The sequence below is a fragment of the Bos mutus genome, chromosome 11, assembly GCF_027580195.1.
Source record: "Bos mutus isolate GX-2022 chromosome 11, NWIPB_WYAK_1.1, whole genome shotgun sequence".
Classification (NCBI taxonomy): domain Eukaryota; kingdom Metazoa; phylum Chordata; class Mammalia; order Artiodactyla; family Bovidae; genus Bos; species Bos mutus.
This window is the reverse complement of record NC_091627.1, coordinates 12,199,730-12,218,317: the sequence shown is the minus strand read 5'-3', so window position 1 is coordinate 12,218,317 and position 18,588 is coordinate 12,199,730. Positions and strand designations below refer to the sequence as shown.

General features: G+C 42.1%; 1 protein-coding gene across 6 annotated transcripts in view; it reads right to left on the bottom strand.

Annotated features, from left to right (window-relative positions):
• The window catches only part of DENND1A (DENN domain containing 1A), a 533,349-nt gene that overhangs the window by 174,783 nt on the left and 339,978 nt on the right, over positions 1-18,588 (bottom strand). For all 6 annotated transcript variants that reach the window (XM_070379017.1, XM_070379021.1, XM_070379022.1 and 3 more), the window contains one exon: positions 9,728-9,829. In XM_070379017.1, the coding sequence (XP_070235118.1) occupies positions 9,728-9,829 (102 nt within the window). The remainder of the gene's footprint in view (positions 1-9,727; positions 9,830-18,588) is intronic.

Here is an 18,588-nt window from a genome sequence, read left to right as displayed (position 1 = left end):
GTTTTGCCTATTCCTAAATGTTAAATAAAAGGATTATTTCACTTGGCATAATGTGAGAGTCACCCATTCTGTTGGATGGTACTCAGTTTCTTTTGATTGCCAAGTAGCATTCCATTTTACAGGTATACCACTGTCCCCTACCAGTTAAAGGACATTTGGAATGCTTCCAGTTTCTGGTGATTATGAATAGACTGGTTAAATACATTCACATACATGTGTTAGTGTGCACATAAGTTTTCATTTTCTTGGGTGAATACCTGAGACTGGAATTACTTGGTCACATGGTAAACATTTAAGATACTCATTTTTAAGAAATGCATGGTCTTTTTATTTTAGCCATACCAGTACCTTCCTTGTGATATTAATTAACACCCTCACAGAGCATCTTTCCCTGTGCTTACTGGCTATTTGAATATCTTTTATTGTTAAGCATCTCTTCAAGTTTTTTGCTTACTTTTTAACTGCACTGTTGTCTTATTCAGTTTAGCGTTCTTTATTCTGCGGAAAAAGTCCTCTTGCAGATATAAGTATCAAGAGTATTTTCTCTCACTCTGTGGCTTGCCCCTTTGTTCTTAAAATGGTGACTTTTGAATAGAATCAAATTTTACCTTTTATGAGGTTCAATTATGACTTCTTTTATGAAGTGTGTTTTATGTCTTGACTAAGGAAACTTTGCCTACCTCAAGTTCATGAAGATTTTCCCCTATATTTTCCTCTATTCATTTTACAGTTTTTGCCTCTAAGGTTAGGTCTATAATCCATTTTGGGCTAATATTTGCATGAGGTAAAAGTCAATGTTCATTTTTTCCCACATAGATATCCAGTTCTTCCAGTAGCATTTGTTGAAGAAAACTATCCTTTCTCAGTTGAATTACTTTGGCATATTTATTGAAGATCATTAAACCATTTATGTTTGGGTCTAATTCTGAACTGTTTATTCTGTTCTATTGAACTCTTTTTACCTACAATGCTGATCTACATTCACTATAACTTTATTGTAAGTCTTAAAAGTAGGTAATTCAAGTCCTACAACTTTGTTCTTTTTCAACATTGTTTTGGCTATTCTAGATCTTTCGCATATTCATGTACATTTTAGAATCAGCTTTAGCTGTTTTTTCTTTTTTAAGCCATCTGGAATTTGGGCTGGGATTACATTGAATCTATAGATCAATTTAGGAAAAATTAACATCTTAAAAATATTGAGTCTTCCAGTCCAAAAAGTGGAATATCTTTCCATTTGTTTAGGTCTTTTAAATTATTTTCTCAGAAATGTTTTATAGCTTTCAGTATACAAATCTTGCACATATTTTGTTAAATTTATTCCTAAGTATTTTGTGTTTTGTGTGCTATTTTAAATGGTACTTTAAAATATTTCATTTTCAATTGCTCATTGCTACTATGGAGAAATACAGTTGGTTTTGTACACTAACCTTATCCTGTACCTTTGCTAAATTTACGAGATGCCCCCCTTCAGGATCTTCCATATACACGATCATGTTGTCTGAGTAAAGACAATTTTTCCTTTCTTTCTAATCTTTAGTGCTTTTATTTCTTTTACTTTTCTTAGTGAATGGTTAGAAACTCAGTACAATGTTGAGTAGAAATGGGCAAACACCCTTTTTTTGTTCTCATTCTCAGGTGTAAAGCACTGTCTTTCACCACTAAGTATGATGTTATTAAGTTCTTCCTACATGCTCTTTATCACAATGAGGATACTTAAGTTTGCTAAGAGCTTTTATCAAAGACAGATATTTAATTTTTCCTAAAATCCTTTTTTTGGGGGGTTTATGTTTTGATACTGCTTTCCTTTTTCAGTCTGTTGATATGATAAATTACACTGATTTATTTTCAAATATTTAACCAGTCTGTACACATTTGATCATGATATACTGTCCTTTTTATATTCTGTTAGATTCAATTTGCTAATATTTTGTTAAAGATTTTTACATCTATATTTATTAGGTATATTGGTCAATAGCTTTCTTTTCTTTGATTTTCATGTCAGGGTAATGCTGACCTCAAACAATAAGGTGGAAGGTGTTCCTTTCCTATTTTCTGAAAATGTTAGTGTAAGATGTATCCTTAAAGATACCATAGAATTAATCAGTGAAGCTATCTGGGCCTGGAGTTTTCTTTGTGGGAAAAGTTTTAACTACAAATTTCTTTAATAGAAACAGTAATATTTTTCTATTTTCTATTCCTTCTTCAGTCACTTTATATAACATGTATTTCAAAGTATTTGTTCATTTCATCCAATTCGTCAAAATTATAGGCATCAAGTTGTTCCTAATACTGCCTTAATTCCTTTTTTTCTCTCACAGTAAAGTTGCAGTGGTAGTAGAGAGATTGCCCATGTACTCCTCACCCAATTTCTGTTTCCCATATCTCACATTACCATGGCCCATGTCGAAACTAAGAAACTGACACTGGTATATTATTATTAACTGAACTCCACACTATATTGTGATTTCACCAGGTTTTCCATGAGTGTGTCTTTTCTAACCTAGGATCCAATTCAGAATTCCACACTATATTTTATTGTCATGTCCCTTTAGTCTCCTCCGGTCTGTGACAGTTCCCCAGTCTTTCCTATGTTTTTATGACCTTGAGAGTTTATTTACTTACTTTGTTCTGAACTGTGCAGCATGTGGGATTTTAGTTCCACCTGCAGTAGAAGTACAGAGTCTTAACCACTAGACTGCCAGGCAAGTCCCTGGCCTTGATAGTTTTGAGAAGTACCTGATAGAAGGTCCTTCGATTTGAGTTTATCTGAAGGTTTTGTCATGATTTGACTGGGTTTTTAGAAAGAATATCACAAAGGTGACGTATCCTCTTCATCACATCATATCAAAGTTACACAATATTCACATGACATCACTTGGTTAAGGTAGTTTCTGCCATTTCTCCACTAAAGTTCTCTTTTTCCCTTCACATACTTTAGTTTTTGAAAGAGAGTCATTAAGTCCAACCCACACTTAAATGTGTAAGTGTGTGCGTGTGGGCGGGGGTGGGGTGGGGAGATGGAGATTAAACTCTTTCTTCTAAACAGGACAGTATCTACAGATATTATTTAGAAATATTCTATAAGGGAGATTTGTTTCTTCTCCCCTACCAATTCTCCTCATTAGTGTTTGTATGGTATATCTTCTCTATCCTTTTACTTTTCATCTGACTCTATATTTACAGTGGAATTCTCATAGATAGCATATAATTGAGTCTTTTAAAGAGTAATTTAATATCTTCCAATAAGTGGATTATTTAGACCATGCACATTTAATGTAATAATCAGTAAGGTTGGATAAGTCTATCATCTTGCTAACTTTTCTATTTGCTCCATCTGTGTTTGGTTCCTTTATTTACCCCAAACCCTCGCCAAATCTTTTGGGTCTTCATTTTATTGGCTTATTAGCTATATTTCACTGTTTCATTTTTTTTCCTTAGTGGCTCCTCTAAGGTTTACAATACACATTTTTAAGAGTATACTTTCAAATAATATTATACCACTTTATATAGAATTTAAGAACCTTAGCACAGTATACTTCCATTCTCTACCTGTCCTTTATGCTACTGAGTTCATATATTTTACTTTCATGTATAGCACATAATACACAGATATTATTTACTTTAAATATTCAATTATCTTTTTTAGAAATTAAAAGTGAGAAAAGAGCCTCTTGCATTTACTCACATATTTACTACTTCTGGCACTCTTCACTCCTCACTGTCCCAGTTTCTCTATGGTATCATCACTCTCCCATGTGAAGAACCTCCTTTAACGTTTCTTACAGTGCAGGTCTGCTGACGACTTCTCTCACTTTTATTTGTCTGAAGAAGCTTTACATTTTGCCTTTATTTTAGACGGATATTTTCACTGGATATAGATTTTGAGGTTGACAAGCATTTTCTTCGTTACTTCAAAAATGTCATTCCATTCTCTTCTGGTTCATGTTGTTTCTTACAAGAAGTCTTCTGTCATCAATTCTTTCTTTTATATAATGTATCTTTTTTCTTTAGCTAATGTTAAACTTTTCTTTGTATCACTTGTTATCATGATACACTTTTGTGTGGTTTTGTTTGAGTCTATTAGGCTCAAGATTCATTGAGCTTCCTGAAACTCTGAGTTTACTGTTTTCATTAAAATAGGAAAAAAAAATGGCCATAATCTCATTAGATATTTTTTTCTGTCCCTCTCCTCCTTCCTCTCCTTCTAGTTCTCTAATTACACGTTAGTCCTCTTGATATTACACTAATGGCTCCTCGAGGTTCTTTTTACTTTCTATGCTTTTTCAGTCTTTTCCTTTCTATGCTTCATAATGGATAGTTTTTATTGCTATGTCTTCAAGTTCATTGATCACTTATGCTTGAGTGTCTAATATCCTTTTAATCCTATCAGTGAAAATTTTATTTCAGGTTATTATATTTTTCACCTCTAGATATTCCCTTTCATTCTTTTTATATCTTCCATTTCTCTCCTAATTCAGTTCAAGCCTCTCTTTAAATTCATGAGCATACTTACAACTTTTATAATGTCTGCCTTAAGGTTCTCATCTGCTAATTCCATCGTATCTGTCATTTTTTAAGTTTGTTTCTATTAACTATATTTTGTCTTGGTTATAGATTACATCATTTCTGATTCTCAATATGTCTAGTATTTTTTGATAGGATGCTAGATACTGTGAATGTTACATTGTTGGGTGTTAAATTTTTAGTCTCTTTTAAAAGTGGGTTGCTAAGTTGCTTCAGTCATGTCCGACTCTGTGCGACCCCATAGATAGGCAGCCCACTAGGCTCCCCCGTCCCTGGGATTCTCCAGGCAAGAACACCAGAGTGGGTTGCCATTGCCTTCTCCAATGCATGAAAGCGAAAAGTGAAAGTGAAGTCTCTCAGTCGTTTCCGACTCTTCGTGATCCCATGGACTGCAGCCTGCCAGGCTCCTCCATCCATGGGATTTTCCAGGCAAGAGTACTGGAGTGGGGTGCCATCACCTTGTTTTGACAGGTTCATTTTCCTGTATATCAGGTTGATCCTGATAAGTTTTAAAAAGAAACGGTTTTATTTAAAACTTTTTACTGAAGTTTAACATACATATAGACAAAAGTACACACATCACTCATGTCCTGCTTAATAAATTCTTGGTCATGTACCTGGCATTCAGATCAAAACCCAGCACATTACCAGCATCACTCAAGCCCTCTCTTATGCTCCTCAAGGCTTGATTTTTAAGCTACATGAGGGCAGGGCTAAAATTACCTTTACTCTAGAGCTAATTTAGACTACTCCACCAAGGCACGGCCTCTGGGGTTTCTAATGATTGCCTGAGTGATCAACAAGCTCTCCTTACTTTGACTGGCTAGAGCCTGAATGACTCCTACTCTGTGGAAGCTCCCCTCTACACATGGGCAGATCTGTCTACAGCAGATGAGCCAAGAGGACTCAGTTTAGATTTTTTTGCTGAGTAGCTCCCTTGTATCTGGTACTCCGACCCACAAATTTAAACCACCTCCCCCTCAAACTCAGATGTCTAACCCCTTGATTCAACAAGACTGTTGTGCTTCACTGGGGAGTCCCCTCTAGCAACAGAGTCTAGAAAATGCTTCAAGGCAGAAAGCCACGAGGACCAGAGTCTTCATCTCAATTGCTTCCTTTCTCTCAGGGATTATATTCCTGCACTGCCTGTTGTCCAATATGTGAAAACAGTTGTTTTCATATTTGCCCAGAGTTTTATTTGTAAATGGAGGGAGGAGAAATTCAGTTCCAATTATTCCATCGTGGCTAGAAGCAGAACAAAGGCCTCTTTTAATAAAATTTCCAGCATGGATGCCATGTTTTGCAAGATTTCATCTACCAAAATAACCCAATCCATATGTCCCTTCCATCCTTCCATCTATCTATTCAGTGGCTGCTACATCCCTCAGAAACAAAGATGAATAAAACTTGATTCCTGCCCTCAAAGAACTCACAATTAAAAGGGAAAGCCAGAAATGTATATTGCTGGCTGGTAAGTGTAATTTTATAAGTAATACAGGGGCTTCTGAGAACAAAGAGAAAGGTACAGTCAAATCTACTTAGAGAGGTCAGAGAAGGTTTTTACAGTCTTACATTTAGCCTAAGTCTTATAAATGAATAGAGATTGACAGATGGAACAGAACATTCGGGACAAAAGAAACTGTATGCAAAGTATAAAGTAATGAAACAACATGTAAAATTGGGAGAATTATTAATTCCAAACACCTATAACATAGAGTTTGAAGCAGGGAGAGGAAAGAGCTAAAGTTATGGGGAAAAAAATGGGAGGATCCTATCAAAAAGGGGGGCCTTGCATACCACGCTGACCATTATTCACATCCATAATTCATCATCACTGACTCCACCTACAGAACTTTATACATATTATGTTCATTACATTTAATTCTCACAACCACCTTATAAGGAAATTAAGCCTCAGAGAGCTTACATAATTTTGTCCAAGATCATATGATAAGTAAGTGAAGAAGCCAGAATCTAAACAAAGGTCTATCTTATTCCAAAACCAACAAAAGAAACTTGCCTTTTAAATCTATAGGAACTGGGAAGTTATAGAAGGATTATTTTTGTTTTCAGAAGTTGTTTTTTGTTCTTAAAATTGTGTTCATTGATGAAATGGTTTTCAGTTGGAGGAAATAAAGTTAAATTTATGTTTTAGAAAGGGCTCTCTGGTACAAGAGTAACAAAGGCTGGCATCTGAAGAACCAGTTCCGAGGCTGCTCCAAACAGTGCGGGAGAGGAATAAGAGCTTGGATTAGGTGGTGTTTAGGATGGATGGCGAAGACAATTTGAGAAACTTTAAGAAGCACAATCTGCAAGATGCAGTAAACAAGCAGCTTTGACAAAAGGGGAGATGGTTAGGTCAACTGGATGTACTGAGTCATTGAAAGGACACAGTTCTGTAGCACACGCAGAGGACAAAGGTGTGCTGGATGAGATTTCTCCCTCTCAAGGACTTGACAGCTCACATAGCCTCGAGGAAGGCAAGCACCTTTCAGCACTAGATGGTGGGGACATCACGAGTGCCCAGTGCTTCAGTCCCAACTGCTACTGGCTCTGCTGCCACAGGCCCAGCATCCAGATCTGAGACTTGGAGGGCAAGGTCATTGCAGGTGAACTGAAACAAGAAGTTATCAGTACCAGTGGCAAAGCACAGTCGCCCCAATAGTGTTGTATGCTGGCTTTGTATGCTGATGGCCAAACTCTGTTGGCTGCAGCAGACAATCTGGAACAAGTATGGCAGGTGACCATCAACACCCACTACAAAGAGCTTTAAAAACAATAAAACTCATTTTCTCATTAAAAAAAAAAAAAAATCAAATCTTTGAGTCAGATCTATGAATCCCACTGAATCACAGTAACTACTGTAAGGATCACTCACGACTATATAGGAATCTTGGATGAGTCTAGAGCCCCATTCTGGAAACCACTGCTGTAGGACCCTTCAGAATCCACCTTGTAAATGGGAGGTCCTCTTCATGCAGGCTGAGAAGTGTTAGGATAAGGAGGGAACCAACTGTCTTCTAACTCCGCCTGTACTTATTGACAGTGATCCTATTAAAGACAAATGCGGGCACCATTTATCACACACTGACAGCATGTGAACTTGGCGCCAAGCATCTGGTGAACACCACATCTCACTCACTTGCCACGACAACCTAACGACAGGCCTAGTACTCCTCTTTCAAGGATGGGAACCTGAAGCTCAGCAAGAGAAAACGACTTGCTCATAGTTGTTGTTTTGATCAGGAACCAAAGATTTGGTTCCCTGATCATTTAAAAGGCATCTTGGAATGTGGCATCTTCAGGAGGCTTCCGTTACCCTCCCCCTGGGCAATTCTGTGTCTGATTCTTATTTTCTTTTGGTCTCTAACATGCTATACCTTGAGATATATGTAATTTACATGTTTGTTTCCCCTAGTGGAATATGCTCTTAGAAGGGAAGGACTAGATCTGCTTTGTCTTTGCTATTCGAAGTGCAGCACCGGGTCAGAGCACCGCCTGTGGGACAGTTGGTCCCCTCCATGGTTTCTGAGCCATCAGTCACTCATCCCCAGCTGCCTGGGGCTCTCAGCCATTCCTTGGACCTCAAATACCCCAGGTTTACATTCTACATTTGCTCAGCAACTACAAAGTCCATACCTAAAACATCCATGACTTAAAGAGAGAACTTTTCCATTGAAAGGGAAGCGGAATAGAAACCTCAAATTCCTTGGATCAAAAGAACTCAAATTACAGCCAAGAGGTCCAAAGACACCAACCACATACCCCGTCCTGATCAACTGCAGACCTCACAGGGCTGGCATTTTCATCTTTCCTACGCTGTCATCTCTCTCTGCCTCAGAGGGGGGCCATGCACACAAAGTGGAGGCAGCATGGGTGGGGCATCATCCATACTAGGCTCCAACCATGGCTCTGCCCTCACCAGCCTTATGGTTGGTGGCAAGACATGCACCCCTCGAGCATCTTTTCTCCCGCACCTACTCCATGGAGCTAGGATGCCAACTGAATGAGACCCCAGATGCAGAGGCACCTAGAGGGGCACTGGGGCCGGTGGCTCTGGAGTGACAGAGCTGGGTTCACTTCTATGGCTCCCCTTCTTTTTAGCTCTGTGGGTGAAGTGAGGATGAGACAAATACCTTCCAAGAGGTGTGAAGCGTAAATGGAAGGTCAGTGATGAGTGTTTAGCATGTAAAAGTCAGTGAATTGTACCACTGTTCAACTATGGTACAAGTAACTCATCCTTACAAATGACCCCCCAAAACCTTGCAGCGAGTTAAGAGCAGAGTCTGAAACCCTGCTGCCAACCATTCATCAACAAGCAGCAACCTCTCCCAGGCAGCTAACCCCCAAGGGCCACTGGGACTCCTGGCAGTGATGCAGGGCAGTGCCCACTGGCCACCACGCAAACCCAGACCTGCATAGTGCACATGGTTAGGAGCACCCACCCCTTCCAGTCTGGAAGCCAGCATGACTTTATACACTTTCTCTCAAGCAGAGTCATGGACACTAAACCACAAACATTAGAACTGTACTTCTGAGGGGACCCCAATCCTCCTCATTTGTATGAATGATGGGGCAGACTGGGTCTACTTCAAAAAGCCACACATAAGGCAGCTCTCAGGTATATGGTCAGGTGTCAGTGTGGCAAATGTGGCAGCCAGTTGCTTTCCCCTAAATAGGCACACCTTCTGTCTAGTCCTGAGGTAACTAAGCAAAAAATAGATTTAGGGCACGTGGAGCCACATACAGAACACCGGCAGCAAATACTCTGCCACATGGGAAATGGCTGGGTTTGACGATGGCACAAGAAAAAAATGTAGGCTTGAAGTGCCCCAAATTGCTCACACTGAAGCCCTTCTGCCTGCCTTTGGTGGGGTTACCTGGGGAGGTTGTTCTGTTCTCTAGACACGGCAGTGGCAATGGGGATGGCAAGACCCCCTAACTCCCCAGGAAGAGAGGCTGTCTAGACCCTAGAGTCACTTCAGGTGAGGGTTATGAGAGCAATACAAAACTAAAAAAGTGAACCACCTCCCAACTTCCTTCACTGAGACAAAGGTTCCAGAGGTCATAACAGAAACCAACTGTGCTTCCTAGGCCACAGGAAAACCACAGCGGTCTCTACCTCTTCTCCTCCCCAAAGGCATGTTCATGGCCACTGCAGGAGCTCCCAGGAGTCAGAACGCAAGAGCTCATTACCCACCACATCATTTGGGAGGCTCTGGAGGTCATCAAAGGGGGTTTCCAGGGTGTTGGTGTCCACATTCAGGATCACGACATCATCCAGGGCCATGCTTCTGACTTTCTGCAAGTAAAAGAAAAAATCCAGAAGAGAAAATCATCGAACTGCCACGAAGACACAGACATTTCCCTGGCTTCCTCAGGGAAAGGGGAGTGAGGAGGAAAAGTGACATCTGACAAAGTGTACTCTGTGGCAGGTGCAATGCCAAGCAGTTAACATGTGAGGCCATCTAACTATCACAAAAACTCTGTGAGTTTCTATGGTTATCCCCAACCCCCAGGAGTGAAAAGGGTTTCAGAGACTAAGTTAAATGCCCTGGGTCACACAGCTAGGGGGACAGATCTTTACACCCCAACATTACTTTTTTCCCCTATATTTTCAAGTTAAAATAAAAAAGAAGAAGCTGAAGTCTAAAGCTCTGGCTCCAGGAACTCAGATATACAGTTAGCTCTTACTATAGTCTCATTCCATCCATCTCTTCTCATTTACCAAAGATTACTTGGCCATCTCTCTCAGATCTTGGCATTCTTGGGTATGGAATACGTTGTACAACCTAGTGTTAACATATTAACATTTCTCTTAAACATTAAGTAGAAAGGTCATACTTTCAATTTGGTTCCATTTTCCACAAAAATCCAGTGAATCATGGCTCTCAGGTTCTGGCCATAACCCATTCTTCTACTGGTATAACAACAGGAAGGGTAAGGGAGGCTTGTGCCTACCAGGTGTTCATATTTGGTGAGAGGATGAAGGGACTGTCTGCTGACACGAAGAGCCTACCAGCCGGCAGTAACTCTCCATGGTTTGTAGAAGTGTAAGCCTATGAGTAAGCTAGTTTTCAATCACATTATTTACCCACTGCTAGAATCCACCTCTACTTCCCCTCACCTACTTCCTACTGCCAATCTCCTTCAATCTTCTTACCCCATTATATATCAAAGCTCATTTCTTTAGAGTCTGGAACTTTCATTTTGTCCTGATTAAGCAGAAAGACCCTGTAATTTGTGGTCCAAACTGGGACACTTGTGGATATGAAAGAATATATTATACCAGGGCAGCAGCGTAAGATGAGCTATGTGGTCACCCTATGTAGAAGGGGTCAGTTTCATCATCAGCCAACCTCTGTGCTACCGGGTATGACTGTGCAGGTATGCACTGCCCAGCACGCCCTGCTAGCCAAGCTGAGGATGAGATCTGCCAACCCACGAGCTGGCTGACAGGCATCAGTTGAAGGCGTGGGTAGGTGCTGGTGGAGGGAGAGAGGAGATGCCCTTTCCTAATTCATCCCAGAGCACTGTATGGGTTAGTGATGGAGCTGGATGTCCCAACGGCTGCTAAAGCCTATGTTTGCTAATGCCCTGGAAAAGGACAACAATTACAGTGTAATAGATGCTCACTAGCACATGTTCTATGCTTTACTTACTAATTTTTTATCAATCCTTGCAAAGTGTACCCTATTATCTTCATGTTAGGTAACTTGAGGAAAATGAGGTTCAGAGAGGTGAGGTGAGTGGCAGAGGTAACGCAGCAGTGGCCACCTACACAGCCTGTGCTCTTGCACGGCACTTTAGCCTCCTTGTTCTCAGACACCCCCAGAGAAACCAAATTCTGCCATGCTTGTTGCTCTGAGCCCTAGCACCCCTTGGCCTGCCTGCCTCCCCCTGTTGGGGTGTGAGTTCCCTCAGGGGCTCATCAGTTTGGTTCAGCACTGCATAATAACCAGCACTCAACAAAATGATTGGCACCTGGTAAGCGCTCGTTAATATTGGTTGATGTTTGTTGCCTCAAATCCCAGCCTCGAGGACAGACTTTGGTACCTAAGTAAACATTTTGAGATTTTTCTCAGCAGGAGGATGGAGCCATGCTGGTCAGAAGCCTCCTAGAGTTGAAACAATACTCCCAGAGGGCAGGGTCCTGGAACTCTTCCACTCAACAAGACCAGCAGCCTCAAATTTCGGCTGCTGTTGACTTCTTCAGGGGCTAGTCCACAAACCTATCAATCATTTCATACATTTACTAAATGCTTCCTGTGGGCGGAGAGCCACAGGGGAGGGACAAGATTGCCTACTTGGAGGTTTATTTTTTCTTCCAAACCCCAAAGCTCATATTAACTGACTGCTTTATTCACAGGGTAAAAAGCTAGCAGCAAGCAACATTGATAACTATTATTTTACAAAGCACAATCCCGTTTTACAGTTGAGAACATTAAGACTCATGAGGAACTGTCCGGAGCTCCTTAGCTGCCTTACTTTGCAATCTAACAGGTTAAATAGTTAGCAGTGCACAAGCAGGGAGTGACAAAAACAGCCTCAGTCAGAACCTTTTTCACTTACATCACATTTTAGAGCTCACAAAGCACTTGCACACAGATTCTTTCATTCTCAGTAGTAGCTGGAGATGAGCGGTCACCATTTTATAGATGAGAAACTGAGCCTTAGAGAGGTGAAGGGGCTTGCTCAAGGTTATATGGTTACTAATTGGCCCCTTCATCTGTAAAATCAAGAAGGTAACTGTGACTATCCCTCTTAGCCCTCTTCCTTGTGGACTGCTGTGAGGACTGGAGGTGGTGTGCGCATAGCACTGGGCACACAGTAGCCTTATAGTAGCTTTTATTATTGCTATTATAATATACACATCAGCCACGACCCCAGTTTGGAAACTATAGTGGCAATGACCTAAGGGCAAAAATCCTCTGGTCCCTTCTGGTAACTGCTGGGCTCTCACTTCAAAGGCAGAGACCCTGGCACTGGACACAGAAAGGGAGAAGGGGTCATGGGGGGCTCCAGAACTTAGCCAGGGACTCCAGGCTGCTGCACCCCACAATCACTAATTTTGCCTCATCTGACCTCCAAAGAGCTCCAGAGAGCCCCAAACAGATGGGGGCAAGAGGCCTGGCCACTGGAGAGAAGCCTGGGCTGAAAGGCCCAGCGACAAGGCTGTTGATACTGGACCAGGATCGGGTGTTGTTTCTGCATTCCCAGTGGGGCCCCGCTGCACAGACCAGCCCTTGTAGGCTCTCCATGGCTGGGCTGGAGCAGGCTTTTGATTTCTTCCCACTCCTGGCTGGAGGACTTGCTGCTTAAGCTGTGTGGAGTGTTTACTTTTTGAACAATGGCAGTAGGCTGAAGAAGAGGAAAAAACCTGGCCCTTTTTTCTGACTTAGCAGGCCAGGGTCCCCTTAGTAACCAAAATGCTTGTGCACCAGGCTCCAGGAGGAGCTGGGTCGGCACAGTTTCCTCTCATAGGACAATGCTGCCCTCCTGGTGGCAAGGCCTCTTCCAAAGGGGCTGGCATGGACTCAAGGGCCTTCCTGAAGCTCATGTTCCCAAGGAAAGAATCGGAGGCCAGCTTGGCCGGATGGTGCCCTATCCTTGAAAGGCTCAAGGAAACAAGAGGAAAAAAGGCAAAAAACAAAACAAAACCCACAAAACCTCTTAAGCTGGGGGGTGGGGTGGGTAGTGCTGATGGAGAAGGAAACTGGGCCATTACTGTATGCCTGCCTTTAACCCTGACTATGCTATGAGGGCAATATCAAAGGAGGAGGCTCAGAGGGGTCAAAGAAACTGGTCCAAATCACACAGATAAGGAGTGACAGAGCTGACTTTTAAACTCAGAATGACTCTTTCTGAAGACGTCCTCAAATCAGCTGCTCAGACTTCAGAACAAGTATCTACATAGGGCATGCAGCTACACCAGCACTCTCAGGGCTTGCTTCCTCTTATGCAAAAGGACCCTTGTCTTTTGTATCATAAAAATTACGTGTGTAAAATGTATATATATGGCTGAGTCCCTTTGCTATTCACTTGAAACTATCACAGCACTGTTAAGCACCTACACCCCAATACAAAATAAAAAGTGAACAAAATACATATGTTTAAAAAAAATTGGAAAGACAAAGAAGTTCAAAGAAGAAAACTGTGGTTACCCTAATCCTCCTCTTGGAGATAACATTTTGGTGTATTTCCTTCCATAACTCTCTGTCCCAATACCTCCTTTTAAAACCACAGTTGAAGCAATTCATAATGTTTCTTTCTGATTTTCTCATTTACTACAATATAAGCAACATTTCACTTCATTAAAAGCTTTGTGAAGATCATTGCTAATTGCTACAAAATGTTCCACTTCCTAGAAACAAACCCAATCAAGCCCCTTTTATTGACTATTTCCAGTTTTTAAGAAAATATTATAAATATTGTTGAGAAATCTGTAGGCATGAAGCCTATGCTTTAGGATGGATTCCTCGAAGTGGAATTTCCTTTCCACTTCTTAAAGAGTGTCCCTCTCAAATTCAACTTTGAGAGAGATATCTTTACTTCCAATTATTTTAAAGTCATTTTATCCACAGCTTGTGTTTCCTACTCTAAGTGAAGAAAAATCAGCAAAGACACGAGCAGATGTCAAAATAGTCCTCCAAAAACCCTACCCAATTAAAACACTTACTAGTACCACAGCACACCGAGACAGCTCTCCGGTAGCTCGTCCCACCAACACATTCCCTCTCTTTTTAGTTACAACATATGCCAAAGCTCCTGCCAGCTGCAAACCCTCCCCCCACCAGACTCTATAGGCTTTTTCTCAGAATGAAAAAAAAAAAAAAGATACTGACATGCACACCGGCTTTCCAAATGGCATTTCTTGCACAGAGAAACACACAAAAATGGCATCTTCCCATAAATACTGTTAATCAAAAATGTCTTTCCCTTTATGTTTTGTCATAGAAATCTGACCTCTGTTTTTCAGGACAAGAAAGGGGAAAAAAAATCACAGCATGCGAGGTGGTCAGGGGAACCTGAGCAGACACAGATTCAGCCTCATAAATTCTCCAGGTTTTAGATGGGGATCATGGTAGTACCCACCTCACAGAGTTCTCGTGAGGATTAGATAAGCAAATGTACACAGAGTTAGCAAGATTCCCAGGACGTCCACAGAGGAATTCAGCCAACAGTGGCTCTCCGGCCTGTCACCTCTTCCTCTCGGAGCCTCAGCGAAGCCTGGCTAACCTTACCCCAGAGGGCTTGAGGGAGCAGTTTGCCTTTCCTCATGTGAGCCTGTGGTTTACTCCCACAACCAGAATAATACATCCATCTAGAGTATTAATCCAGGCATTTGATCCCTTCTCTGGTGTGTGGGCTTCTTGGGGCCACCAAAACAGATCTCTGAACTTTCGGCTCCTACCCCAGTATCTGGCCCACAGCAGGCAGTTTCTGAATGAACACATGAATCAAGGAGAGGCAGCAGAGCCTAGACATGAGGAGCACGGGGTCCGAAGCCAGTGTGTCTGAGCTCTCACTCAGCGCCACCACTCGCCAGCTGTGTAAACTTGCACGTTTCACTTCACCTCTCTGCACCTCAGTTTTCTCCTCTATAAACAGTGCCTACATCTCACACTTGTGATGAGGATCAAATGGGCTAACATTTCTAAAGCACTTAGACTAATGACAGGCACATGAGAAGCTCAAGACGAAATGTAAATTAAATGGTCTTTTGAGGGTGATGAAAATATTCTATATCTTTATTGGTAGTATATAAAACTCAGAATTCATTGAATTGTACACTTTAAATGGGTCATTTGTTGTGCATAAGTTATAACACAATGAGTTGATAAACACATTAATGCTATGTCCAGAATACAGAATAAAACCACAATGCTACTGCTGCTGCTGCTAAGTCACTTCAGTCGTGTCCGACTCTGTGCGACCCCATAGACGGAAACCCACCAGGCTCCGCCGTCCCTGGGATTCTCCAGGCAAGAACACTGGAGTGGGTTGCCATTTCCTTCTCCAATGCATGAAAGTGAAAAGTGAAAGTGAAGTCACTCAGTCGAGTCTGACTCTCAGCGACCCCATGGACTGCAGCCCACCAGGCTCCTCCATCCATGGGATTTTCCAGGCAAAAGTACTGGAGTGGGGTGCCATCGCCTTCTCTGAAAACCACAGTAGACCATGAAAAATAACAACGAATGAATGATGGTGACCAAACGCCACATGGAAAGGTAATTCTGCCCTGAGCTACCAACAATGTACATTCTGATTTGCAGCTGTGTTTGGCTCCCAGTCTCCTTTCTTTTTTTGTCTAGCCTAGGATTTTTAAAACTGTTTTTCTACTCATACCCTCCTAGGCTAAATATAGAGTCCAATGCCCCTGATATCCTTCCCGACACAAAAGTGGGGTCCACTTGAGAACCACTCTACCTTCAGTGGATCTTCTCTAGTCGAGATTTCACTGAACCTTACTTTCTAAAGTTGATTGTGTGAAAACAATGGGTCCTCCCCAAGGCCGGCTAAAATATAAAGTATCAGCTGAACCTGTTCAAACCACAGCAATCTTTCACACAGATAGGGATGACCCTGTTTATCTAGGGAGGGCATTGGGCAGCGAGGGACAAAAGGCAGGACTTAGAATCAGGTCCTAAAATGAAGAGCAAGGATTTGCACTGGTCAGGTAATGCAGAGGATCCAAAGAATGGTCAAGAGCATGTGCTGCTTCCCTGGTGATGAAGCTGGGGGCTGGAGGTGGAGCAAAGAAGCTGGTTCTAGACCTTGATGAGCAGGGGCCCAGGTCCATCTCTGCTGCCTCAGCTGAGCACTAGGGTCCTTAACTTGGATGGAGGCTGTGGGGAGGGTGGGTCGGTGAGGTGGCATGTATGGAATCCATGAGCCAGGGCATGGTGAATCTTTTCTGCTGTCCTTCCACCAGGACCATCATCAGGGCAGAGCTACGTCTTCTTTATCTTTGCAACTCCAGTGCCCAGGATGGTGCCTGACACAGGGCAATTGCTGATTAACCGAAGAATGAGTGAAATACTGTTGCCGGGCCCACTCTACCGGGAGGCAGGCCTGGTACAGATGTCAGTGTGAGCCCCAGTGGACAATGTAAGCTCAGTATGAGTCTGCACAGGAAGTGTAATGGGAATAGCAACAATAATGACAACAACAATAAACGTGTAAAATTATCACGACTAATTCATGTAGAATTAATTCACAGTTGACAAAGAAAGTAAGATAGGCATTACCATGGTAGCTAAGATGTGGGTTCTAGAATGAGACAGCCAGCTTCAAGTCTTGCCTCTGCAACTGTGTACCTTCAGTTCTTTACGGAGTCTGTTTTCTCATCTATAAAATGGGGATAATACTACCTACTCTCCAGCAGTGTGTGGTGGTTTAAGGGGGATAATGTGCTGTGCTGTGCTTAGTTGCTCAGTCGTGTCTGACTCTGTGCAACCCCATGGACTGTAGTCCGCCAGGCTCCTCTGTCCATGGGGATTCTCCAGGTAGGAATACTGGAGTGGGTTGCCATGCCCTCCTCCAGGGCATGTTCCCAACCCAGGGACTGAACCCACATCTCCTGCATTGTAGGTGGATTCTTTACCATCTGAACCACTAGGAAAGCCCCTTGTGGGATAATACATGTAAAGAATTTAACACAGCATCTGGTTGCAATAAGTGTAATAAATGGAAGGCTCTCAAAAGCAAGTTTCTATCCTTGCAATTTGAAAGTAAGACTAGAATTCCAAGACTGTATGACTGTGAACAACTGATTTTCAGACCAAAGGAAAAGGCCAATGACTCCACTATTATGATTTTATGCCATTAAAAACTACTCCAACCTATTGTTCTTTTCCTGGCTATGTCTTCTTTCCCTGAGGACATGAGCGTATTCTCTGGAGCCTGAATTGCCCAAGTCCAAGTCCCAACTCCACCAGTTCTTGGGCAAACCCTTTAACCTCTCTGTGCCTCAGTTTCCTCATATGTCTGATGAGATTAAAATAGTCCTGACACCCAGGACAATCATTACCCTTGGGTTAGAGGGAGAATGACAAGGGGGTACAAGAGGGGCTTTGGGGGCTTGTAGTTGATCTGGTGGTGCTTTAAAATAACTTTAAAATAGCTGCTTTAAAATAACTCATCTTGCTCTACACTTCAGATGAGTGTACACCTCCTATAAATCTCATACTTCAGCAAAATGTTTACAAAAAGCAAATAATATAGACTTCACTGGATTGTTGTGGTGGTTAAATGCGTTAATATACGTATAGTACCTATAATAGTGTCTGGCATATAATAAGCACTGGGTATTGCCTATTGTTACTATGAAAGCAGTACAGTAATAATTCTACAAATAAAAAGGATGCAATGTAGACTATATCTCACTGTCAGAAAATTTGTTTGCAAAGGTAGACCCCTCCTAGACACCTATGGCTTTTTCAGTCAGCCCTGTCCCCTTCTCCAGTGAGGAGAAAAGCAACAATATTATTGGGTACCTCCCAAGAGACCTGTGCAGTCCTGAGTCAGCCTGCTTTGGGAGAGTAACAGGACTGAGTAGGGGTCAGATTGGACTTTGGGTTTAACCTTCTTTAATTCCTACTTACAGGACCTACAGCAGGTTATTTAAACGTAGTTGAACCTCAGTTTCTTTCTCTATAAAATGGGGCCCTGACCATGTGCTACACAGGATTGTGACAGGATTAAGTAAAAAGGAAAAAAAAAAAGAAACATTTATTTTATACCTATGTGACCAAGTTCCCATCTGCCTAGGATGCTGGTCTTGGCTACAGGCAGGCCTTCTCCCTGCTGGAGGGACCCCTGAGGCTTGTAAGCAGTCTCCTCTCCGATGGCTGACCAGCGACTGAGACAGCACTTCTGACACCAGCATCTAGACCACCAAGCAAAAGGGACAGGTCTAGACCGACTTCCTGCAAAGACACTTTGCTTCAAGAGGATGCATCCATCCTCTTAAATCAAAGCATTATCAAGCCCACAAAGTGCTTTGCTTTGGCACTATGTGGAAAATCCAGTATTCGTTTCTCTTTGAGAAAGGCACAG